Source organism: Macrosteles quadrilineatus, unplaced genomic scaffold, assembly GCF_028750875.1.
Source record: "Macrosteles quadrilineatus isolate MER2022 unplaced genomic scaffold, UCM_ALF_1.0 Scaffold_7__1_contigs__length_78375512, whole genome shotgun sequence".
NCBI lineage: Eukaryota > Metazoa > Arthropoda > Insecta > Hemiptera > Cicadellidae > Macrosteles > Macrosteles quadrilineatus.
In genome coordinates this window covers 6,326,143-6,350,698 of record NW_026542600.1, presented here as the reverse complement: position 1 = coordinate 6,350,698, position 24,556 = coordinate 6,326,143, and the positions used below count along the sequence as shown (strand labels likewise).

At 32.8% G+C, this 24,556-nt stretch overlaps 1 protein-coding gene across 1 annotated transcript in view; it reads left to right on the top strand.

Annotated features, from left to right (window-relative positions):
- The first annotated feature begins 554 nt into the window (after nt 1–554).
- LOC128998364 (corticotropin-releasing factor-binding protein) overlaps nt 555–24,556 on the top strand; it is a 126,343-nt gene continuing 102,341 nt past the window's right edge. Inside the window, exon 1 of the mRNA XM_054424469.1 lies at nt 555–659. Coding sequence (XP_054280444.1) covers nt 579–659 — 81 coding nt within the window. The 5' untranslated portion in view covers nt 555–578. The remainder of the gene's footprint in view (nt 660–24,556) is intronic.

The window sequence follows — 24,556 nt, the reverse complement described above, 5'->3', positions numbered from 1 at the left end:
GACAATGGTCGGCGATGACAGGGTCCAAGGTCGACACAACATACTCCCATGATTCAAGAGAAGTGGCAACAACATCAAGGCAGTTCAATCCCCGTGTTGTAATAGTACGTAAATATTTATTTTTCCGTTCTACGTATTCCTGTAAAAACGAACATGTGGAGTTTTTTAAAAACCTTTTTTAGAGTTACGAAAACCATCCCATACCTTTTCAAAATTCACACAATGTAAACTAAACGTCAGATCTTCATCAAAATATAATCAAGAATTTTTCAACGACTTGGTAGACAGCTTGAAAACCTCGGTTGCAGACTAAACGACAAAAAAATGGACCATTGACAGTACAATAGATATTTAACATTTTTATTTGTAAAAAACATGATCAGAGGATAAACACGTTTACTTTAGCATCTGATGATTCACTGTGGGAAAATGCAGGGATGATGAAGATGAAGGGGGAGGGAAATATTTCGTCCCGACGAGTTGCCCGAACTCTCCGGATGGTAGGGGAGGTGGGAGGTTTTGGGGTGGCTTCCACAATCTCTACTTGTCCTCACTACAGCGCCGCGCGTCGTCTCACCATGCTGTCTTGGTGGACACCTCTGTTAGCCGCTGCTGTCTCCGTCGTCGTGGTCCTCTCCCTGTCTCCCAACAACAATCAGGTACAATCTCGCAGTCAAGAAAACTATTATGACATTTGCAAACAACTTTTTCTCTTATAAAAAGTATCCTACGCCATTGTATGTATTATAATGTGCGCTAGCGCATACTTCATGCGGACTCACCGGTCTGTAACTCAACAATAAAGATTTCAGGAAGGAATATTTGAAATTTGTGTGTTTAAAAATGCTAAAATTTAATTCATATAGAGTTCAGCGGATGGTGAACTATCAGCAATTCAAGTAATTTAAAACTATTTCCATTGTTTCCTAAATATGTTCATCAGAAATTTACCCGATTTGAAAACTTATATAATTTCCGAAAATGTATTCTAATATTTAATATACTCTCAAGATTTTCGCCCGATCTCTTTGTAAAACTTCATCCGAAGTACAATACTGTAGCGATACTAGCGACGGAATCAGCGATAAAATAAAATCTCACGCGCACACGTTTCATGAAATACATCTGTATAACACATTGACGTTCTTTAGTTTAGTTAGTTGTTCCGAATTTTGAGAAGAAAAGCATTTTAAAATGTCCAACCGATTTCTTCGTATACATTTTATTAATTTAATCAGTATCTTTTCCATTTATCAAGTCACAGAATATACAGCTGAGTAATTCACATTTATTCACCATTTACAACTAAGCTCCAAGCTCTTTGTAAATGTTAAATAAAAATATGTTAAGACTTTAATGAAATAAATGATAATTGCTTAATTTCAATGTACAAGATGTGTGAGTTCCGCAGGGTGGACAGAGCATCAAAGAAATAATGAAGAACAACGGAATTCACTCCAACACTTCTACGTGGTTCTTCTACATAACTAAGCTCTTAAGAGGCGAATGTTCTTAGTGGAACAATGCGTTGGTCGCAAATTTTCATTTTAGATTAAAATACGATTTGCTCGAAAACCCGTCGAGTGGTGTTGAGAATAAGAAAGGGCTTTATCGATTCTATGGTACAACAAAAGCTGAACTTGAAAGTTGAGACAATGGATACAAATAATTGTTTCAAACTAAGCAGCACCGGTTTGCTGTACTTGTAGTTTTCACGAATTATGAAAGTTAATTAATACCACACCACATTTTTAGATGTATTAAACCATTTAAATCTGTATTTCAAACAAGTAATTTTGCAATTTTATCTAATATGAACTCGAACTCTTAGTTCGATGATTTTGTCGCTCGAATGTTCACAAATTGCTTCGAATCGGTCTACTTAGTTAATGGAATAGCAATTCAATTTATGCAAATCACGGAAAAGCTTATATAAATCGCAACAGCATTCTGTTATTGTAATTTTATAAAGGAATTTCGACATCATGTTTCTTATTGGACAATTTTAATGTAGTCTGTATGAAACATCGCAAATTGGTCAATCATCCAATTTATTTTGTCACAATACACTTGTTGTCTAATTATACGGCTTTAGATCGTTCGTTGTAATCGTATGTGTTGACAACAGAATTATGATTTTACAAACAAATCAATAACTTCAATAAATAATTAACTGGCTGGGTAGCTGAGTGGTTAATGTGCTCGCCTACTAATCAAAAGGTCGCCGGTTCGATCCTGAGAAAAGTCAGTAGCTTTTTGATGGTTCGAACCCGGACCCAGCTGTTCCTGATCCTTGGGCTTTAAATAAATGATCCTGGCTAATGAAACCGCTGATCTTAGTCAGTAACAAAGCTACACAGATCATCTCACACCATTCTACACTCATCCTTCACTCATATTAGGGTTAAAATACGCACCTAAGTGGTGTCCCCATCTTGATGATTGATAATTGATAATTGAAATACTATTTGTCAGAACCAAACCATTAAGAGTGCGTGGTATCTAATAAATTATTTATTCGTCTTTCATTTCTTGAAAACCTATATTCTGTATCACGGAACTTGTCTCCTGACTGGGTTAACCTGGGGACTGGCCAATGGTTAAGCCCGGGACATTCCCAGGTAGACGCAGGTTCCATCATACAGACTATAGTGTCCATTTTTAAATAAGGTCGACCGACGATTGCCAGTTAAGAGTAAATAAGTGATATTATAAAAAATACGATTTAAGAAATCAGAGTCAACCAATCTTCAGCATTGGGTTGACGAACAGTTCCCATTAGTGCCATAGCAGCAACCATAGCAGAACCGTAAATTTCAAGCACATACAATTATTTTACAATTGCATGACATATTCAGGAAGAGGTTTGGCCATTTCCGGTCTTTTGAGTCTCCTAGTTCACGTTGACAAAAAAATATATTCCTCTTGGACATTTGATAAAAAAATTTATAATAATTCAGATCATTCACAACTGTTTGATTAACGTGATAAAAAAAAAATACAAAATATTTTAGCTGAGCTAAGTTCAAACGAATGATTCTGTAAGTCTCATTATAGATAGGGTTAATATATTGCTTTTACATTAAGGCACACTTTCTCCTTTGAATTAAAATATTTCTCCAAAAAATAAGATAGCATTATGAATAAGTACAAAGACTAAATTTTGGTCTAGTAAAAGAAACACGTACAAAAATAAGTCCTGTTACTTCTACAAGACTTACGTGTTCTGGAAATTAAAAAAACAAGATTTGTCAAGGTAAAATTTTACTTACCGTAGGCCTACCGTACAATAGGTATAAACAGAGTAAAAATATCATAATTTTTCAGCTATCTTGTTCCATATATTTGATATGATATGAAACTAATAAGCTTACTACCTGACCAAATTAGTAAAATAAGATTAATAGGGTCGAGATAGTTGACCAAAATATTGAAACATCTGAATTCTATCCAAACTGACGTGCTGTTTTTAGTTTTCTTTTATTTGCTATTGTTAATCAGAACTGTAACGGTCACGAGCTGGGTCTTGAGTATAATAGCCATCGGATAAGTATAGTATGTTTTTCATGTTAACCACAGTTAGATAAGTACGTGCCTTTAACGGATCAAAAGTTTGCAGTGACCACAACGCGAACCGTCAAAAATGAGTATCGAGATCATAAAGTTATATCTCGTGTTAATAATACACATTGGAGTAAACTTTGTTAACACACGGAGAATTACATTAGAATACCGTGTTAATATACGGCGTGAAACATCAGAATACCGTGTTAATGTCCAAGGTGATCTTACGGGGTATCGTATCATGCATGAGGCAACCCATCAGAAAATCATGTTAATACATGGGGTAATCCTTCGTAGTATCGTGTTAATGCAAGAAGTGATCCATCGGAGTATCGTGTTAATGCAAGAAAATAGTGATCCATCGGAGTATCGTTTTAATGCAAGAGGTGATCCATCGGAATATCGTGTTAATGCAAGATTACTCCGTCCAAACAGCCGTGGCACCTGACGGATTAGGAGACCCCATGGAAACCATTGGGGCCTCCTGATCCTTCAGGTGCCACGGCTGTTTGAACGCACTAATGCAAGATGTGGTCCATCGGAGTATCATGTTAATGCAAGATATGGTCCATCGGAGTATTGTGTTAATGCAAGAGGTTATCCATCGGAGTATCGTGTTAATGCAAGAGGTTATCCATCGGAGTATCGTGTTAGTGCAAGAAAAAAGTGATCCATTGGAGTATCGTGTTAATGCAACAAAAAAGTGATCCATCGGAGTATCGTGTTAATGCAAGATAAAAGTGATCCATTGGAGTATCGTGTTAATACAAAAAGTGGTCCGTCGGAGTATCGTGTTAATGCAATATTTCAATTGTTAGACCATTTCAAGTATCACTGTATATCTGCTCATCTCTATTTAGTCAACTACATTCACACAAACGTTTATAAATTATGAATTCCGTGCTTACCAACCTAATTTTTCTACTATAAACGTGAACATTTGTTTTTGTTTCTCTTCATTGCTGATTATTTACAAATATAATTTGAATTTCAGCTAGAATCAGCTGATTCAGTGAAAAATCAAAAATTTAACTCGAATAATTATAAAACGAATCCTCTATTTTGGGTTCCAAGAATACATTTGAGGAATATCAACTATAAGTAAAATTCCACGAATGTATCGGCAACAAATATTAATCATCCCTGAAATAAATGTTCGATTATATTTCGTATGAAGTCACAATAGTCGAGTTGAGTAATTAATTTACTTTTGCGTTCTCCTTAATTAAAATTTCTTGCTAACTAAGATGCCTTTTTACCACAACCCCGCACCGTTTCAGCGAGCGCCGTCTAAGTTCGCCAATCTTTACTCAGGCTGTATTTACTTTATTTGGGTTTGAAATTAGTTTTGAACTAATTTTTATACGTTGTTTCAAGTGTTTTGGTATTGGGAAATTAACATTCGAGTTAAGTTCTTTCATCATTTTAAATCTGAATGTACACGGTGTTTTCTAGATAATAATTACCTAATCTTGATTCTGTAAATTATTTAATAAAAATTAATATTTTGTAATAATTTGTCTGTATTTGAACATGGGGTTAAGGATATGTCGATGATTGATGTTAAATATACATTAACAAGCAAAGCTGTAGGTTGTCACATGTTGTTTTGTAGTTGCTATTTCTTTATGTTACAACTTAGTAATGTATTGTATCCTAATCTCAAACTCTTATTGTTAAGGGAGGGATAGACATAATATTTATATTTCATTGAGGATACTAAAAAGATTCAATCAATGAATAGTGTTGTATAGTTTGAAAACAACACAGTTGTTTCTTACTTTTTTTTACCTGGTATCATTCTAAAATTGTATTAAGTTATAAACATTTTTACTCCAAAATGTTAGTTACTTAAAGTAGGAGTCACATGAAGATTGGAAGTTTATTACTGTTACCAACTTTACAAAATTAAAACTTCAGATCAATACCTAAACTTGGATAAGACAAGCAATAATACAATTTAATGTATACCTAACTTGTGAAAACTAGGTTAAATAGGTTTACGTCTTTAAAGATCTGTTTAATGAGATTTAAATGTCATTAAGTAATAATATAAGAATCAACACAAAGAAATTTCAAAACAAATGTACTTGGTGTAACTCAATCGTAACTCGTAGGTATTAAGTTACTGACTTCATAATATTTGAAATTTAAGGTCTGGTATAACAATACAATTATACATCATCGATTAATACTCGTGTTATACAGAGTGAGGCAATGAAAATGTCCCAATATATAAATGTTACAAATTCAATAATATTTATTTACCTTATACAAATAAATGCCATTTTAACTTGATGGAGTAATTTCCCATTTCTTGATAACAGCGTCCTTCAAGTAACGTAATCTTCCTTGGATTTCTTCAGCGTTTCTTCAGGAATTGCTTAATTCTCCAGGAAATCCTTAGTTTCAGTTCGAGCAAATCTCTGGGACAACTTTAAAAAACATTGAACTTTAATTAGTTAATAGAAAAGATTCCCAAATAAAAAAGGGCCAACGGAAAGCTTCCAAAAACGAAGGCTTCCTGGCAAACCTCTTTGGACATGTAACTGCGTCTCACACTTACACCACATTTGCTGGTATACGAGGAGTTTTTGCAGATTCCAAGATTATTTTTACAATTTTCATTATAAATACTTTTTAGTTGCCTATCATTTTCCAATCTGTGTCACCACCATATTGACCACTGATGAAATGTGGCCCAAATAATCTTTGAGGTTTAGCAAACGAATAACTCTTCTTAAAATCAGTTCCCACAAAAATCACAGTTTTGATTACTACATAACACCATGTTTACTAAAGTCATATTTAACTTTATAAGAACAGCTGTTCATTTATTGTTGCACTACTTATCATATGACGAAGAAAGAAAATTGGGGTGCTCTCATTGGCTCACTGTGTACCTTGAACAAGATGAAAAACGGTTGATCAATCTGTAGCTGTTTTATAGCACAATAAACTTACTTGAATCTAATGTACTGCTTGCAGTTCACTGTGGGCGTATTTACTACTCAATTTAGTTTGTAAATATATTTGCATTTAAATGATAATTAAATCATGTTTTTCGTTGCAAAACGTGTTTACCAATTTGGCTACTTTTACCTTCCCAGTTTCAACTGTTCAGGATTACATTAGTTTTCGGTTAAATCAAACTTGTCGGAGATACTGCACTATATTAAACAACTAATTTGAAAAACCATGTTTAAAACCACGTGAATAAGTAAATGTCAACTTTTAACAATTAATATAAAATTACCAAACTTTTGTTACTAAGAAATTACTGTATTAAAAATTAAAAACGGAAGAATAATTTTGTTATTTGAATCATTTTGATATATTGTAACATGTTTTCATAATTTCTTCATACAGTATGAAACTAGATTTAAAAGCAAGCAATTTTGTATATAATGATCTAATTTTATAAAAGATAAAAATTATTGAAGTTTCGTGTAATTCAAACTGTTCTTTTATGTGACAGTTTTTGTGTGCGGAGTATACAGTTACTCATGAGCCCGCGCACGGAACTGTCACAACTAATCTAATATGTGTTTATGACATAGAAAAGGTCACATTTCTCTCCAATAATATACAGGATTGCCTGCATTGTTGAGGAATGAGAAAATTCCTTTTAAACTCCTAATAAGGCTAGACATTCTGATATGAAGCTGTATGACGGAATTTGTATTTTCATAACCAAGTTTTTTATACTTCAGACATGATATATAGGTTGTCATGTTTATTTGAATGCACTTGATTTGTTATACTCTATTTGGTGAGTCGGTGGTGTCACTTATTGTACTTCGGTCTCAAGGCAACGATGTCGTCGGTTCGAATCCTGATAGCCATTATTATCAGTGTAGATCACACTTGCTCTGGACCAGCTCACCCCTTGCTTTGCCGTATACTTTACACGAACAGACCCGACTCCTACGTGGACGGGCAAATGCAAGGTAAAAGAAGCTGCCAACCTATAAAATTAAAATAAATGAAATATTTTTATTAAGTTGGGGTTTTAATGCAAGAGATTTTGGTGAAGACTAATGGACCATCAACGTTTTTGAGTATTTTTTTTGTTTTATTCGCTCTATATACTAACTGAAACCTTCCTCATAGATAAGTATATAAGAATTTACCTTAAATGTCTTCTAATAATTAAATTATAGTAATACTTCTTTAATCATGAATCACAACGACATAGGATGGACCTCGACATTTTATATCAGATCTATAAGTATAGGTAGTATTATCTAAGTTTATCTTTGGGAATCTGAGTCAATTTACTGATTACCTGGTGATCAGAAGGTCACTGGTTCAATCCTGAAATCAGTCAGAAGCTTTTTGGTGGTTCAAAACTGGGCCATCCTTGATAATTTGGCTTTCAATAAATGTGGTTCTGGCTGAATTATCAGCTGATTTTACACGGTAACAATAATGTATGTACAGTAGTTCAAAACTCACCCTTAACTCGACCGTATAATACGTATCCGAGTTTTGGCGTCTAAAGCTAATATAATATCAAGTTTTTGGGTGTTAGTTACAGCAGCGTGTCGAATTAAAAAAGGGGTTCGGATCTGAAGAGCTAAAGACCATATGGAGGGGTTTTGGTTTATAGAGATTTCGAATGCACCAGGCTGTAAGATGTAGGCTGTATCATACGTCAGGAAGGAAATGAAAGATCAAATTTAAGAAGTTTCCATCTAGAGTGTTGTTGTGTCTGTAAAAGTGTGCTTAGGATGAAACTGTTAAAACCAGGAAACACACAGACAATAGTTATTTGTGTAACTAGTGGGCTCTCGTGTGCAGTAAAGGCCTTTTGCACTCGTGTTACACATTATATTTTACGCCACACTACATTATTTTGACAAACTTCCCATGCAAGGATTTAGTCCAGAAAACAGCTGTTTGCCGCCAGCATAATCAAATGGGGTTTCATTGCGTACTACTGTACTGTAATGAGTTTTACCGGACACCAATCAGCTGATTATTATTAGTATTTGGGTGGCAATGAGTGGTTATAACAAAAACATAACCTCTCTTAGAGGTTATGATTAGTGATTTTTTGTCCTTTAGTTGGTGGTAATATATAAGGATTTGAACGGATTTAGTAGTATGGCGTAAACTATCGTACGTCACTCGTCCAAAATGTGTTTACCGGACTCGTATGGTAATCCCGTACTCGACTTCGTCTCGCACGGGAACGACCACACTCGTCCGGTAAACACTTATTTTCAGGACTAGTAACGTAATATACTATTTCCTACAGTCACTTAGTCTTTCAAACACTATACAACACGTTTTTAGGTTCAGCTGGCAACACAAATAGATGCCCTAGAGAAAGTAGTACCCGGTCCGTATCACTCTGCTATTTTTCCTCGGCAAGAAATGTGCTCCGCGACTTGAGAATATAGTTCCGTATGTTTTTGTAATTTGAAGTGGTTTCCGCGCCTAAAGAAAATGCTTTAAAAGTATTTTCTTGTTTATTAAGATCGTAGGAATGTTTTAAAAACGTTTAAAAGAAACGTCCAGAAAGTTCAGAAATACCGAAACTATAAACACGAAATGACAGGTTAAATCGTATTTATAATAGTCAATCAGCTGTTCATAGTATATTATCTTTAAGTGTTGCCAACCTATTTCGAAGCGTACACGGATTACGTGCATAATAGAACCACGCTGTTTTGTGTTGTTTCGTTGGAATCCTGATGTGCGCCAAAGTATAAACCATACGACAAAGTATAAACCGTACGACATAGTATAAATATGCATCAATTAGCAGCATTCTGTACTATAAACAGTACAAGGAAGCCAACTTTGTCGGGGGACTGTAGGAAAAATAATATAACGTAAACAAACATAAGTATTTAAGGGAACTCAGAAGGAGAATTTTGAAGATAAATAATGGGTCAAAATCAGCAAATATTTAGAATACATTTCCTAACTAAGAATGCAGTATTGAGAATAGTGTTCATTTTTGTTTATGGTAAACCACAGATTATACTTAACAACTGTGAAAGATACTCGAGATTTTGGTATCCTTGTAAAATAAAGGGCACTGGAGGGGTTCTAATCCAGGCAAAGAACGTTAATTTAGGAGTCATTTCAGCCCCAGGAATGTAAATAAGCCAGGAGTTCACAATATAATGAAGCTAGTATAATAAAGGTAATAAATCACACAAAAGCGATATGTGATAATCATAGGAGTTAAGACAAAGCTGGTTTGGTTAATTAATTATACATTCATGTACAGGTCTTTATATAATTCATGATCATCGTGATGAAGGCTACATGTGTTGTTCATGCATTCTAAATTTTTTATCCAATCAACATAATGAATCACCTATTTAACCTCGGGTTGATTATAGTTGTGTATTGATTACAAGAAGTGTAAATGGATTAAATAATACCATCCGATAATTTATAATTCTGAAAAATGTCAGTAGATGTACGTTAATGTAAATTGTAAGTGGTAAAATATTTAATTGTAAATTATGTACACAACATTTCACACAATTAAAATCAAGCAAATATAAGAGTTGTTCAATATTTTAAAATTAATTAAGCTTAAAGTTAATCTATTCACTGTTTATGTTAATACAAATTTAATCTACACTAAATTGCATTGTGGAGAATATAACAATTTATATTAAGGCCCAAAGCCAGTAAATTGTACATGTGCTAGATGCGTATATAAAGTTCATTATTAGAAATTTAATTATATATTGTTTATTTGAACATTTAGATTAGTTTTTCACTCGGTGTGTTTTATGTAATTTTCTGTAGTAGTATATAGTATATATTACCTACTTTTTCGTTTAATTCATCATTAATTTTCTATTTCAGTTGCAATAATTTGTTTTGCATTAGTGCAATGCAATGAAGACTCCTACACGAAAATGAGTTGTCTTTGAGGGATTACTTCCAATATTTCTCTGTAATAACTTTGAGTTAGTATTTATTTGGTATAAAATAAATTACCTTACCTTATACGCCTCTGTCAATTCCATAATTCAAGTCTACAGTAATGAAATTGCACATACAGCCAATAGATGCATTGAATCCACAAAAAATATTTATCTTGATATAACTTAAAGGTGAAATCGGCAAAAACTAGTCATGTAAGCTAACAGCCCAAAAGAGACTTGAAAGCCCCAAATAAATATTTTGAAAATTATTTTACTTAGTTCACTCAAACTAATTTCTTTGGACAAATGATTTATAAAAACTTAACATGGTTGTACCATATCAATAATTTAAAGAGTAAGATAATTTTTGTTTTTTATGTTGTTTAGCCTGTCTAAAATTGCATGTTTAGTTTGGTATTCAATGACACAATGATTATTTAAATTTAGATAGTACAGTAAATAAATTTTACAAAAAAGGCCATACGCCTTATGTTAAACTTACCAACTAATCAGTGACACAGTATTTTTCTAGATTTAACATCGTCCTTAGAAATTATAAGGTTTAAAAACCTAAATTTACCCAACAGAAATCAACACAGATGCACTTCTAATACACATAATCAAAAGCCCGCCATTGGAATAACCCAGCCAAAGACATAATTTAGAGTTCTGTAATAAAAAGAACCAGAGGTGCAGGTGTTAGGTTTTATACTCTACCAAAATATGTTGTGGAAATAAATAACGTTATAGTCATTGTAAGTTTAAAATAAACATATGTTACTCTTTACATATTAATATTTTGATAATTTTACTAGACCTAATTTTATAATTATTATTATTGATACAATCTGTATTTACATTAAAAATAAAGTGTATCTAATTCTTTTTCTGATATATGAAGAGTTAACGTCATTGTAATTTCTTTTTTCTTACAGATGAATATTTTACCAACCTTTATCTTAATATGATGCCAACCAAGCAAACCACAACAGTAGAATATTATAAATGGGGTTTGTGGAGGTAGAATTGACCACAATGGTTAAACTTATGACGTAGGTGGACATTAGTCATATGGTATTAACTAAAATCATCAATCAGCTGTTCTAAGTCGGTACATTGTTATTCTCCGTTCGTATTTTTTATTTAATTATTGATCTAATAACCCAGAAAGAGATGAGAGGTGATTCCCGTTTTTAATTATGTAAATACAACAAATTATTTTATATAATTAAAATAATAATATTGCACACTAGTGAAAATAGGTATTTATATAAGCACATTTTAGTGGAAATTGTTAAAATAAATTCCGCTTAGGTATTTTGAGTTGTAAATAATTTAGCTTAAAACTAATGAACCATAATCGTATGAACATATTTAATGTCCAATTGTTTTTGAATAGCATTGAATGGGTATGGTGATTGATTAATTACCTTAACTTGTAAATTACCTCTATACACAATTACGTACCTAATAGTATTCATACTTTTTTTTCTAAAAAGGGGGTTTGACTGATCATTGTTGTTTATCTCCTTTATTGTTTTCCTTAAATATTGTATTGTACATAAAAAGTACAAATTATAATAAACAATTAAATGCAAATTTAGAAAGGTAGTTCCAGAAATAAATAAATAAATGGTCTACAACTACTGCAGAAAATATAATTACAACATAACACTCGTGTTCATGCAAACAAAAAAGTTGAAATATTAAACCACGAATTTAAAAAAAGTCATATTTCTTAAATGGCTTACCCATTGATTTTTAAAAGACACAAATACAATTCAATTAACAAAATCACTGTGTTGTACACAGTCTAAAATGTCCACATTGGAAAACATTTCAGTTAAATGTAAGAGGCAAGTTCTGAACGTTCAAAAATAATGTGAATTAAGTAATAAACATGCTTAAAATAGCTAACGAAAATTTCAAACAACTAAATACGGTATTGTGCCCCAGCTGTAACCTAAATACACTTTTAAACATCTCTATAATATTAATTTATCATATTTTTACGTAGAAATACATTTGGAGAGTCATACAAACTCCAGACACATTCTATCCCATCAAAACCTCTGATGTATTACAAACTGTAGGAGATACATAATATTGGATACATATTATCCTAGTTCCGATTGTAGCGTACTTTGGTCTACCACATGGATCTACTTAGTCGATATACTTAGTGTGGCATTTTCAGATCTTGAGTTCCTTTCTGTGTGGAAAATACAATCCTATTAGTAACACAAATTCCGCACCATGGCTTTTGAAAAGTTTTGTCTGTGTTATTACAATAAACCTATTATATATATACAAACTCACATTTAGCGCTCACACTTTTGCTAATGGGATGGTGTACGATTTCACTGTGACATTGTTTATTTTATTTAAATATGAGCCATTTTCATTGTTTTCATAATTACAGTAAACAATACCTAACTAAAATCTTGCCCCACAATTTTTTTTTGTGAAAACATAAAAACCCTGCTGCAGCAAACCTACAGACTAAGTGAATTTTCCATCAATAGATCCCCGAGGCGAGGTCTTTCCATGAGACCTACAGTAATAGATTATTCTTTACATTGGAAATTCGCTAAAACAACAAAAAAGAATCATAACTGACAGTAAATGTGGGAGGCTAAAACATAACGTCCTTTCCAAAGTTTAATCCACTTGTAGAGCATGTGAAGCGTCCCACCCTCATGGCGAAAAATAGCGTTCCTCAAAATCATATTGTCCCAACATGTTCGTCCCACAAAATGTCACATTGTTGAACTTATCTTTTATAAGTTTGTTTCTCAAGAACTTTCTTTGACAATTTTGTATATTTATTGCACAAATATATTTTATTAGCTGGATCGAAACGTATTTTATATTTGAATGAACACTAATTACTTAATAATGATTTTAAATGACGTTTTCATCTGTGTACATTACACAAACTTAATATTTTTTATATCAATTAATAGTTGAGTTGTCGAAATAAGGCATAATTTGTTTATGCGGATAAATGTGAAAAATAGAATTTATATACCTAACAAGTTTTATACAAATAATTTGATACAGAAAATGCTTGAAAATCACAAAATAATCCATACTTACTCGAGCTGTGGTCAGAGCGCGGGACTTCAGTCCCTGAGGTCCCGGGTTCAGATCCCGTCAAGTCATCAATGAATTTTATCTAAGTGAGAATGCTGCAACCCCTAGGTCTAGCCTGAAGTGATGTGAAAAACAATCCTGTGATCGTGCCTAGCGTCCTAGGACAAGAATTAACCTAACCTAACCTAACCTTACCTAACCTAACCTAACCTAACAAAAAAAAGGAAAACAAAAAAAAACTATGGAGCTACAGTAGATAGCTTAGTTAACTATTGATCACGAATACATTTATTATAATTATTTATTACTCTAAGCCATTTTGATCAACTCTACCTCATATACCAAACCCAAAGGGTGAAAGGGGGGAAATGGGGGGGGGGGGTCATGTGACAACGATTGTTGCACTCTGAACAGCTGTTTAATGAGAAAACCTCATTGTACTGCTTCAAAGGCTACAGAATGCTCGCGGCAACGATTAGGTTAGAAAAGCTTTACGTTTGGTTGTCTTTGACCCATTTAGTTTACTTTCAAACAACTGTTTAGCTGTTTTGTGTTTTATAGTGGGTTTTATATCAATCAAAATAATGTTGTAATATAATGTAGTGTAATAAATTAATTGAATTCTAATATCATATTACATCACATTTTAAAAGTAGAAATGTGGTTTTCTTTTCTATTAGGGTAATAATTATCTTTCTTTTTTAACTAACTCTACAATGATAATAAGTGGTGCAAAATGAGGTAACCATATGAATTATGATAGGTATTAATATTTATAAAACTAATAAGTGGAAACGCCTTTGAAATTCTATAGTTATGGGAAGTAAATATCACGCTAATAGTGGTGGAAAATTAAAATTTATAATTTTTAAGAGTCTGACCTTTCCACAAGATATCATTCAAAATTTTGTCAAATATTAACATTAATTATTTTTTAATGAATTTCCTATATACTAAATCAGCTATCAAGGTTAAGACCTAGACCCGGGACTGATTTACTATTTAAATCATCTGATTTTGATGAAACCTACATACAAAAGCACAAAGTGTAAACCTACATTCATTTGAACAAGTTTGCAAACCATGATGATCTATATATAATGTATTCTTGGGGTTCATGAAGGGTAAAAAACCTTAGGGTAAAAATTAGGTTTTCCCATCTTTGTCGGACAAAGGATAAAATAATTTTGTAGATCTTCAACAAATAATGAAGTATGTTGAAGCATTTTTGCAGTCAATAGTTATGTATACAATTTCAAAAACTATAAATTTATAATTCCTCTGTTATTCTTATGAAGAATAAGTAAGTATACTGATATGTTTTAATCTGGTTTAGTTAATTCACTTATTTTATACTAAGATATATACATTTAACCAAAAGACACAGTTAAATTCTTTGTAGAAGTAAAGTTAGGAACTCGTTTTTATTAAGTTATTTTAATTAATAAATTTGATGTTTAAAGTAATAATTTAGTTAAAATCCAATCAGGTTAATGGAAATTCACTTGGTATGCAGGTTTGCTGTGGCAGGGATATTTTTATATTTCATTCAAACTCCCTGTTTTAAAACATACTCAGTTAAATGTTAGGACCTTGAAAGGTCCTAAATTCACTTCAAATGTCCATTCGTTGAGCATCTAAAGCTATCTAAAACAATCGGTTAAACCAACGAAAATTTCTCCCAGTGAAACTTGTAAATTCATTATGATAATTGTATTGTATTATTTATAGAACATTTATATTTATTAGATTTTGGAATATTACGTATTCCAAGTTTGTAGCCTGATCAACCAGTATTATATTTTCTTTTGAGTCGAAATACATGTAGCCAAACCTTAAGACAAAAATGTTTGGTAGTTAAATATTTATGGTTGGCAGACTTTTTTAATACAGATCAGCTGTTTCATTGTTGTCGAGTATAATAATGTAAAGTAATGAAATGTTGACAGTAGTGTTTGTCCTTACGTATTTAGCTTGTTTTCGTGGTATTTTCTTGAATTTAGTTCACGTTTTTAAACTTGACTATTATTTAGTGTATTTTATCAGAATATACCTGTTAGAAATGTAAATTCTTCTGTATACTTATCGAGAAGCGAGAAGGTAATGTTAGTAAGTGCACTTACGAAAACTTGGATTCCGCAATCTTCGAAAAGGTTCAGTGGTTGCTTCAATCCAGTAACAAGGTGTACACTTTTACAAGTTTACCTTGTATTCGAAAATACCGAAAATATATATAGACTGTAGTGTATATATGTTTTCTTCCTAAAAATTTTCGGAGTAGTATTTTCTCGTAAGTAACTAATGATAATGCTAAATATTTAATAATGCCTAATTAGACTATACTTGTATATTAGCGAATTTCCCTATAGGGAAGTAGCTATTACCGTAGGTGGCACGCTAAGACCTAGGCGCGGGACTGATTTACTTATTAATTTTGATGTCCCCAGAGGCCAAAAAACCATTCGTTCGAATATATATATATACGTCCGTGAACGCGATAACTTGAGTAATGTTTGTCCGATTTTGATGAAATTTGGTTTAAGTGTGTAAAGCGTGATAAACTAACATGAGTTCGCGAACCAGCACGATCGGACTATGGGAACGGGCTTTTATGGGGGACTATATGGGGTAAAAAATGGTTTATCTCATTTTTGACCCTCATAACACAAAGTTTCCCAATTTTTGCTCTACACCTTTTTAAAGAGCTTAAAAACAAATAATTTAGTATATCAAAGTGTTTTGTACGGTTATTGGCAACGGAGAAAATTCAAAAAATTCCAAATTTAAAATCCCCATGTTTTTCTTGTGAAGAATATTGTAAATTGTTGTAGTTTGCTTGTTTATGGACATATTTTGATCAAACTTGGAACATTTATTTATTTTCTACTAGGCTATTAATATTTTACTAAAAATACACTTTATTAGTTTCCTTGTGGCAAAAAAACCTAGGTACACATTATGCCTAATGTCATTTAAATATATTTAATTGAAAATCAATTCAGTCAAATGGAAATTTGCTTAGTCGACAGGTTTGCTGCAGCGGGGTATTTTAAATTTTTATAGGGACTAAGGTAACATATCTCTAGCTCTAGTTTAACGACTGAGGCTAAACCGAGGTTGGAAAATGAGCAAGGGTCGAAAAGACACTTTCGACCTATGGGAACTATATTTTTTATCATACTACACTTTTTTCGCTAACCAATTCACAAAAATAATATTTACTACATTCTTTACCTTTGTTAATCAGCTGGCGAAATAGCTTCCAACCTGTTTAGCTAACAAAAACGTGCAGCTGTCACTGTTATATAAGCTTCACATATTACTTCGTCATATATCACCGCTGTCTCAAATTCCAACCAATACTTTTTCGCCAATACTTCTATAGCCTAGCAACGCTTATTAAAACAGCCCTTTTCCTTGCAACAAAAATATTATATTTGCATTGGAAATTTTCTTGCATTTACAATTGATTGCAAATCCCACAATAATTTTCCCTGTGTCTCTTTGTGACTGAGATATCCATAAAGATATCATATCAAAATTCTGAGCAAAACCAAGTCTTTCATGTCATTTTAATCTTAGAAACTCGTTATAAAATTTATTTCTAAAGCTTTATAACCGCAGAGACAAGTTTTAGTCTCTTAAAGGCTATAATTTGCAAGGTGTTCCTCCAAACTTGTGATCATTGCGATTCGACAAATTATAACTTTGCTAATTATTGTTCTGAGCGAGTGGCTTGACACTTCATATCTGAATATCATCGGTTCATACTTTGCACCTTGCTTATTATAAGATAAACCTCAATAAACTTATTGTACTTTATTGATCCAGGAAGAGTTGCTTATAAATCGGTTATCAGTTATTTATTTGCCTTTGACGTAATATATATATTTGTTAGCTTAAACAATTAATTGTTGGCGTAAGTTAAAATAGCAAGGAAGCTATGACAAATTGAAATTAATTACTCATCTTGTAAATCATAATTACGAATTTGCAAGAGGAACTTTTGAAAGAATACTTTCCATAACTTTGTTAGTAAACAACATAAAATACAAAAAGTTTTGGGGAATAAAAAAAAGAAAAGTAAATTGGTCCTGGGTCTAGGTGTTACCATGAGACCTGCAGTAATAGCTTATTCCATATGGGAAATTTGCTAAAACACAATACATACGAATGAAAAGTTAGACTATGAAGGTAGTATATTGCTGAAACATAGAAATGTATTACAAAAGTCTTGGAACCCGAGGGACTTGCTATTTATATTGTATTTTGAGTTCATACGTTTGTATCCTCGTTCCCAAGGTACACATGTTTTACTAGATGATGGCAATTACTTTAGAATACAGGGTGATTCTAAAATAAGTAAACAAATATACACCTACAAAATAATACAGTAGTTGATGTAGTTGGTACTAAATTTTATAATAATAATGGGTAGTAAAATACCTCAAATTGTATTTAAAACAGCAGATTGCCGTCGAAAATGCAACAAATTTCTTTAGTAGAACGGTTTAGTGTAGATAAAGAAAATTAGCCTTAAATTTTAGAGATCATTTTGTGAGCTTAAGTTTGAAAATAGTTGATCAGTTTTTGCTGTTCAGTGTCAATATGGGACCCGTTATAAAAATACTTTCTAATAGGTCTATATTGGTAAAGGAAGTTCAGCACCATAGGTTGTCCGGACATAGGACAGAGCATTCTCACATTAAGTCTCTTGCAGCTAAAAGAAATTACTTTTGTAGTAGTATTAAGTGATTATTTTTTAACCTACATACTCTCTGGAGACTATGGGTAGAACACAAATATAGATTCTACCTACTGTATGTGATCCGGGGAGCACATACACATACATTATTTTTTAGAAACATCCTGTATTATATATCGCTGTATAACTTTTATAATTTATAGGTTTAAAGTCATACGTATTATTTTGGGTTTATATATTTTCGTGAAATAGAATGTGGGTTTAGTAAACGTGCAATTTACTTTGCTGTGTGTTAATAAATAAAAAAATATTTTTCTAAGTGGTATATAGTTTGTTTGAAATTCAAGTTTCAAAAAAAATAATTTTAACTAGACACAAAAACAATAATTTAAAAAGAATTCTAAATGACGAGTCTTAAATACCCCTCAAAGCGAATCCTTAGCAAAGAATTTTGTAATTTTATTTAAAGAAAACACAAATTTATAAACCCTCCCACAGTAAGAACAGAATGTTAAGCTCATTAATCTATTTTCTTCCAACTCTAAAAGCTCCATAATTTTCCTTGTCTTCTGTTTTTAACTACTATCATTTTTATCCTCCTACATCCGGTTTTCTGGGAAGACATTCACGACTGTATTAAGACACAATTTTTCATGCATTAAAATAATAAATTCGACATAACTATTATATTTCTTCCAGAATCACTCTTTATTATGTATGTGTCTATCATGTTAAATATTAGATTGTATGTATAATAAGGAAATTTCTTTTATACCAACAATATATTTTTTTACTTATTTATTTAAACAGAATTTACAGAATGTACAGTATTTAGTGAGTCGGTGGCTCAGTCGGAAGCGTCATGTACTTCGGACCCAAGGCAGCGATGTCGTGGGTTCGGATCCTGGTCACTGCCGAAAACATTTTATCAGCACAGATCCTCAAGTACTGTACCAGCTCACTCCTTGCTTTGCTGTATACGATCCACGCACGGGCGGTTAGTCTATGTGGACGGGCAAATGCAAGGTTAAAAGAGTCCGCCAACCTCTTTTATAAAAGAAAAAAGAAGAATAACTCAAAATTTAGAATGTACATTAATTCAAGGAAGTAGGGAGGGATTTGTCAGCAAATATTTGTAAATTTGTATATTTTCTCACTCCAAAAATCTATACACCTGTGCAAAACAAATTTTCTGACATTGGTATAAAAAAATTACAAAACTACTCAACATCAAAGAGTAAAAAGTGTATTCTTACGTCGCGTCGTCTCAAGTTGACTTAATTTTCTTAGTTTCTCCAAACTTAATCATTCCTAAACTTAATTGACCGTATCAAAAATAAATTTAAGTGGTTTGTAAAATGTTTCTCGAAATTTTAAATATCGTTAAACTCCCTCAATACTAATTTAAGCGCATAATGTGACCTCAAAATTACATTCGTGGAACGAAAAATAATGAAGTTGGTTGTCAGGGCAAGGACAACAAAGCTCCAAGAAACCTTAAAGCTTATTGAGGATTATTTTATAACCAGCATAAACTGAGCAAATCATTATTCTCTTTGTTCAGCAGTCTTTGTTTCACATAACAATGGTTAAGACCATAAAAATGAGGATAAGGCTGGTGGTAATACAATACTAGGTCTGTCATAGCAGTGGGACTTCACTACATTTGTGGTTGTAAAAATCGTGTAATGATGTATTGAAAGAGTTTATTTGTTCAGCTTTTAAGATTGGATGAGAGAAAATTGGGTAACGATTCTTTTTAATAATGGAATAGCCCTTGGATTGTACAACTGAGCAAAGTACTGTAAAGGTTTATTGTAGGTTTGTTGTAGTTTATTGGATTATTGTACCTGTTACCTGTTGTTGGGGGAGCGAGCTGGTCTAGTGGTTAGAGCACGTGTCTTCGGTCCAAGAGGTCCCGGGTTCAAATCCCGCCAAATCACCAAACGATTTTATCGAAGTGATAATGCCGCAACCCCTAGGTCTAGCCTTAAGTAATGTGCAAAATAATCCCAGGCTCGTGCCTAGCGTCCCAGGACAGAAAGGAATTATGTTGTTTTATTTGTCAAACGATCCTGTGTAGTGCCACTGTTGATTCACATACTCAATTTGAGCACATCATCAAATAAAATACCGTCAAGTTTCAATCCCTCGAAGTTGAGGTAAAAAATCAATCTGATTCAATATAATTTACAACCCCCCAGTTTAAATGATAAATATCCAACCACGAAAAGAGAGAGGGGGTAGGAAATCATCGCATATGTGCACAAATCAGGTTGTTTATTAATTATATTAATCATCTGCGATCCCAATTTAAATTTTTCGGTTCGACTCTTCACCTAATTACTGAAGTTTTCTTAAGTTTAACAAATTATTAAGATTTTTCCGTTTGTATATTCCAAATAATTTTGCAATAAATGTTAGGTAAAGTACAGTTTTCCTTGCAGAATAAAGTGTACTGTTTTATAGTTGCTCAACTCTCGATCAACGTTTTTCTACGTTAAATAAAACAGTGTTTATAGGCAGTTGCATTAATTACTTTAAAGTCAAATTTGGTTTTAACAAGGGCAAGTAAGTCTGAAAACAAAACATCCTACAACCCAGTAGGAAGTCAAACTTTTGTAGGTAGTTTGTAGTTCGTGCAACGATTACTCTAAAACGCCTGCATAAGCCGCAACGCCAATCAGATGCTGTATCATAATTGCCGTTAGAGAATGAAGGCGTTCATAATACACGTAACTCTGATTATGACTTCTGTTCCACTAAATGTAAATTTTACCCTCCTCTCCTTTAGTTTGGGTTCAACGGTTTATATGTTAAATGAAAATCATTTTAATACGTACGCAAACATAGTTATCGCCAAAAAATTGACTGAAACTTTTGAAAATCGAAAACGATGTCTCATTCAAGGATCTCATAAGGTTATTGGAAATATGTTTACCGCACCTAGCTAAATGCCTAAATAACGAACCTACGCGTGGTTTAAGAACATGGTTATCTTTTATTGTGTGGTTAAACCAGAAGTATAGGTTCTTCCTACATTGTGATGAAAAAATTCATCTGAAAACTTTACGTCGGAGTTTAAAAAGTAGATGGACTCCACATTAATCAATATAACCCTGGACGAAACCTTTACAAGTTAAGAGATTACCAATGGGGAAAAGACATCCATGGACTCTGAGGCACATCAAAACGGAAAAGTAAATCGGTCCCGGGTCCAGGTCTTACCATAAGACCTACGATAATTGCCCTACGTGGGAAATCCGCTAAAATATTGATGATTGGAGTCGTTGTGCTATTAATGTCAAGTATTAACTTTCTATACGAGTAGAATCAAATTATAAAGTTTTTATGAGTTTATTCTATACATGTTTTACCACACACCTACAAATATGCTTGGCCATCAGTTTTACCGTAATGTATAAACGAATTACCTTTCATATAATCCAATAGAGACCAAATATTAGTAACACAAATGGTTGCAACAATAAAGATCAAATGAACCACGTACGTTTTCCATTTAGCGTTATATTTATTTAACAACCTAATTAATCTGCTCTTTTCAACACTGCTTCAGTATTTATTGTCAAGCGATTGACGCAGTAATTCAATTGGCTGGGTAATCATAAACCTCTAGTTTTATTGTGAATTTAAAATTATGTGAAACGAAATCAAGGTGGTTTGGTTGTAGTACCACAAGAGTTCATTGTTAAGGTATATAAGTGTAGAATGTTTCTTTTGTTTTTGTTTCCAATCTTAAAACTCCTTAGTTTTTTAATAAACTCTGTAATCACTTTATTACATGCAGAGCCATTTTTTATATTATTACTTGATCCATACGGCAGTGGAAAAATAAAACTGAGGTAAGTAGTCATGGCAGCGATCTAGCAGAAATTTGACCTTGAGATGATCTAGGTGTACTCTCAGCTGATTAGTTGACCACAGCTGATTAGTTGACGTCAGTATATGTTTATATTAAATAAATTATGGATAAAAAGTGTTGGCCTGACCGAGGATCGAACTCGGGTCTTTTTATTGGTAGTTGTATGCGTTAGCTGGTTGAGCTACAACAGCAGTTGTGGGTATAGGTTTTATATCGGTAAATGACACCTTGTATCTTATATATACAGGGTGTGTATTGTAGGTTTGATTTTAACATAGCTAATCTATCATTGGAGGTTTACGGGTTCAATCCTAACCTATCATTTAGAGGTCTAAGGGTCCAATCCTAACCCTATACTAGAGGTTTATGGGTTCAATCCTAACCCTATGCTAGAGGTTCATGGGTTTGAATCTAACCAACCACTAATGGTATTATAGTGGGAGGTTTATGGGTTTAATCCTAACGCACAGCTGTTTATTTCAGCTGATAATGTGACGTCACCTAGTTTAGAGGTTTACGCGTTCAATCCTAACCTATCATTTAGAGGTCTATGGGTTTAAACCTAACACACAGCTGTTTATTTTAGCTGATCACGTGACCTGTTTTAGAGGTCTATGGGTTCAATCCTAACCTATTATTGGAGGTTCACGGGTTCGAATCTAACCAATCACAAAACATGTTATTAGAGGTTCACGGGTTCAATGCCGGATGTAATCTAACCACAGTTGTTTATTTCAGGTGATTAGCTGACGTCATTTGGTTAAGAGGTTTATGGGTTTAATCCTAACTCTATGCTAGAGGTTCATAGGTTCAATCTTTTGTAAAAAACATTTTATTTTATTTGATATTTTATATGTTGTAGTGTATAATAAATGTGAAACAAATGATAATTTATCTATCTGATATTAAAAACAGCTGAAAGAGGGCTTAAGTGGAATTTTACCATTGAGTATAAAAAATGGCCTTTATAAAGGCCACCAAATGTTGGATGTAAAATTTATATTTTAAAGATGTTATGTACTCTTGGGATGATGGGAGGTCTGAATTTATGTTTATTTCTAATGGTTGGTTGTGTATGAAGCTGTGTATGAGTCAGAGGTTTATGGGTTCAAACCTTACTAACCACTAAATGTGTTATTTCCGGTTGGGGTGTTTTCTCTTGCTGGTATGGTGTTGTATTATGGTTCACCGTTTGTGTATGAAGCTGTGTAAGAGTCAGAGGTTCATGGGTTTGAATCTTACCAACCACTAAATGTGTTATTTCCGGTTGGGGTGTTTTCTTTTGTTGGTATGGTGTTGTATTATAGTTCACCGTTTGTGTATGAAGTTGTGTATGAGTTAGAGGTTTATGGGTTCGAACCTTACCAATCACTAAATGTGTCGTCTCTAGTTGGGGGTTTTTCTTTTGTTGGTATGGAGTTGTATTATAGTTAACTGCTTGTATATGAACCTAAGGCCCTAGAGGTTCATGGGTTTATTCCTTACCAAACACTAAATGTTTTATTTCTGGTTAGGGTGTTTTCTTTTGTATGGTGTTGTGTTGTAGTGGGAGTAGTGTGAGTTCTTGACTCTAGAGGTTTGAGGGTATAATCCTTACCAATCACTGACTGTTGTGTTAGAGTGATATTTTCAGTTTTAGAATTTTGTTGTTTTGTAGTTAAATGTGTGACTATGAAACCCTGAGGTTATGGGTTTGAATCCTAACAGTTGCTAATGGTTTTATATTTGTCACTCTGAGTTTTAGTATGTGGGAGTAGTTAACTGTTTGAATGTGATCCCAGATGGTTGTGGGCTTGAAACTGTTGAGCATTAAATTTGCTGGTTGGGGTTAGTGCTGTAGGTTTATGGGTTCAATTCTAACCCGATTGAGTTCAATTCTAACCCAACTGAGTTTAATTCTAACCCAATTGAGTTTAATTTTAACACATTTTAAGTTTAATTCTAACCCAATTGAGTTTAATTCTAACCTAATTGAGTTTAATTTTAATATGTTTGAGTTCAATTCTAATCCAATTGAGTTCAATTCTAACACATTTGAGTTTAATTCTAACATGATTGAGCTCAATTCTAACACATAATAATGTGTAATATGTTCTGCCAAATTGTGATATAACCTTAACTTTGGATCTTAGTTATGTATACAGTCCAAAGCAAGTCTTTTTTTTTGGAGTTAACTTAGTGTCGATGAATTTTTATTTAGTGCTTATTTTTATTGATGTGTTGAATAACAAGAAATAAATCGGGTAGTTTATCAAGTTTATAGTAATGAATGTAACTCATTTCAATGACTTACCTGTATCTCTGGTACTTGAAACCAGTATAGTATTACACATCTACCGTACTGTATTTAATTTGTACTACACTTGTACTGTACTGTATTATACTTGTACTGCACTGTATTATACT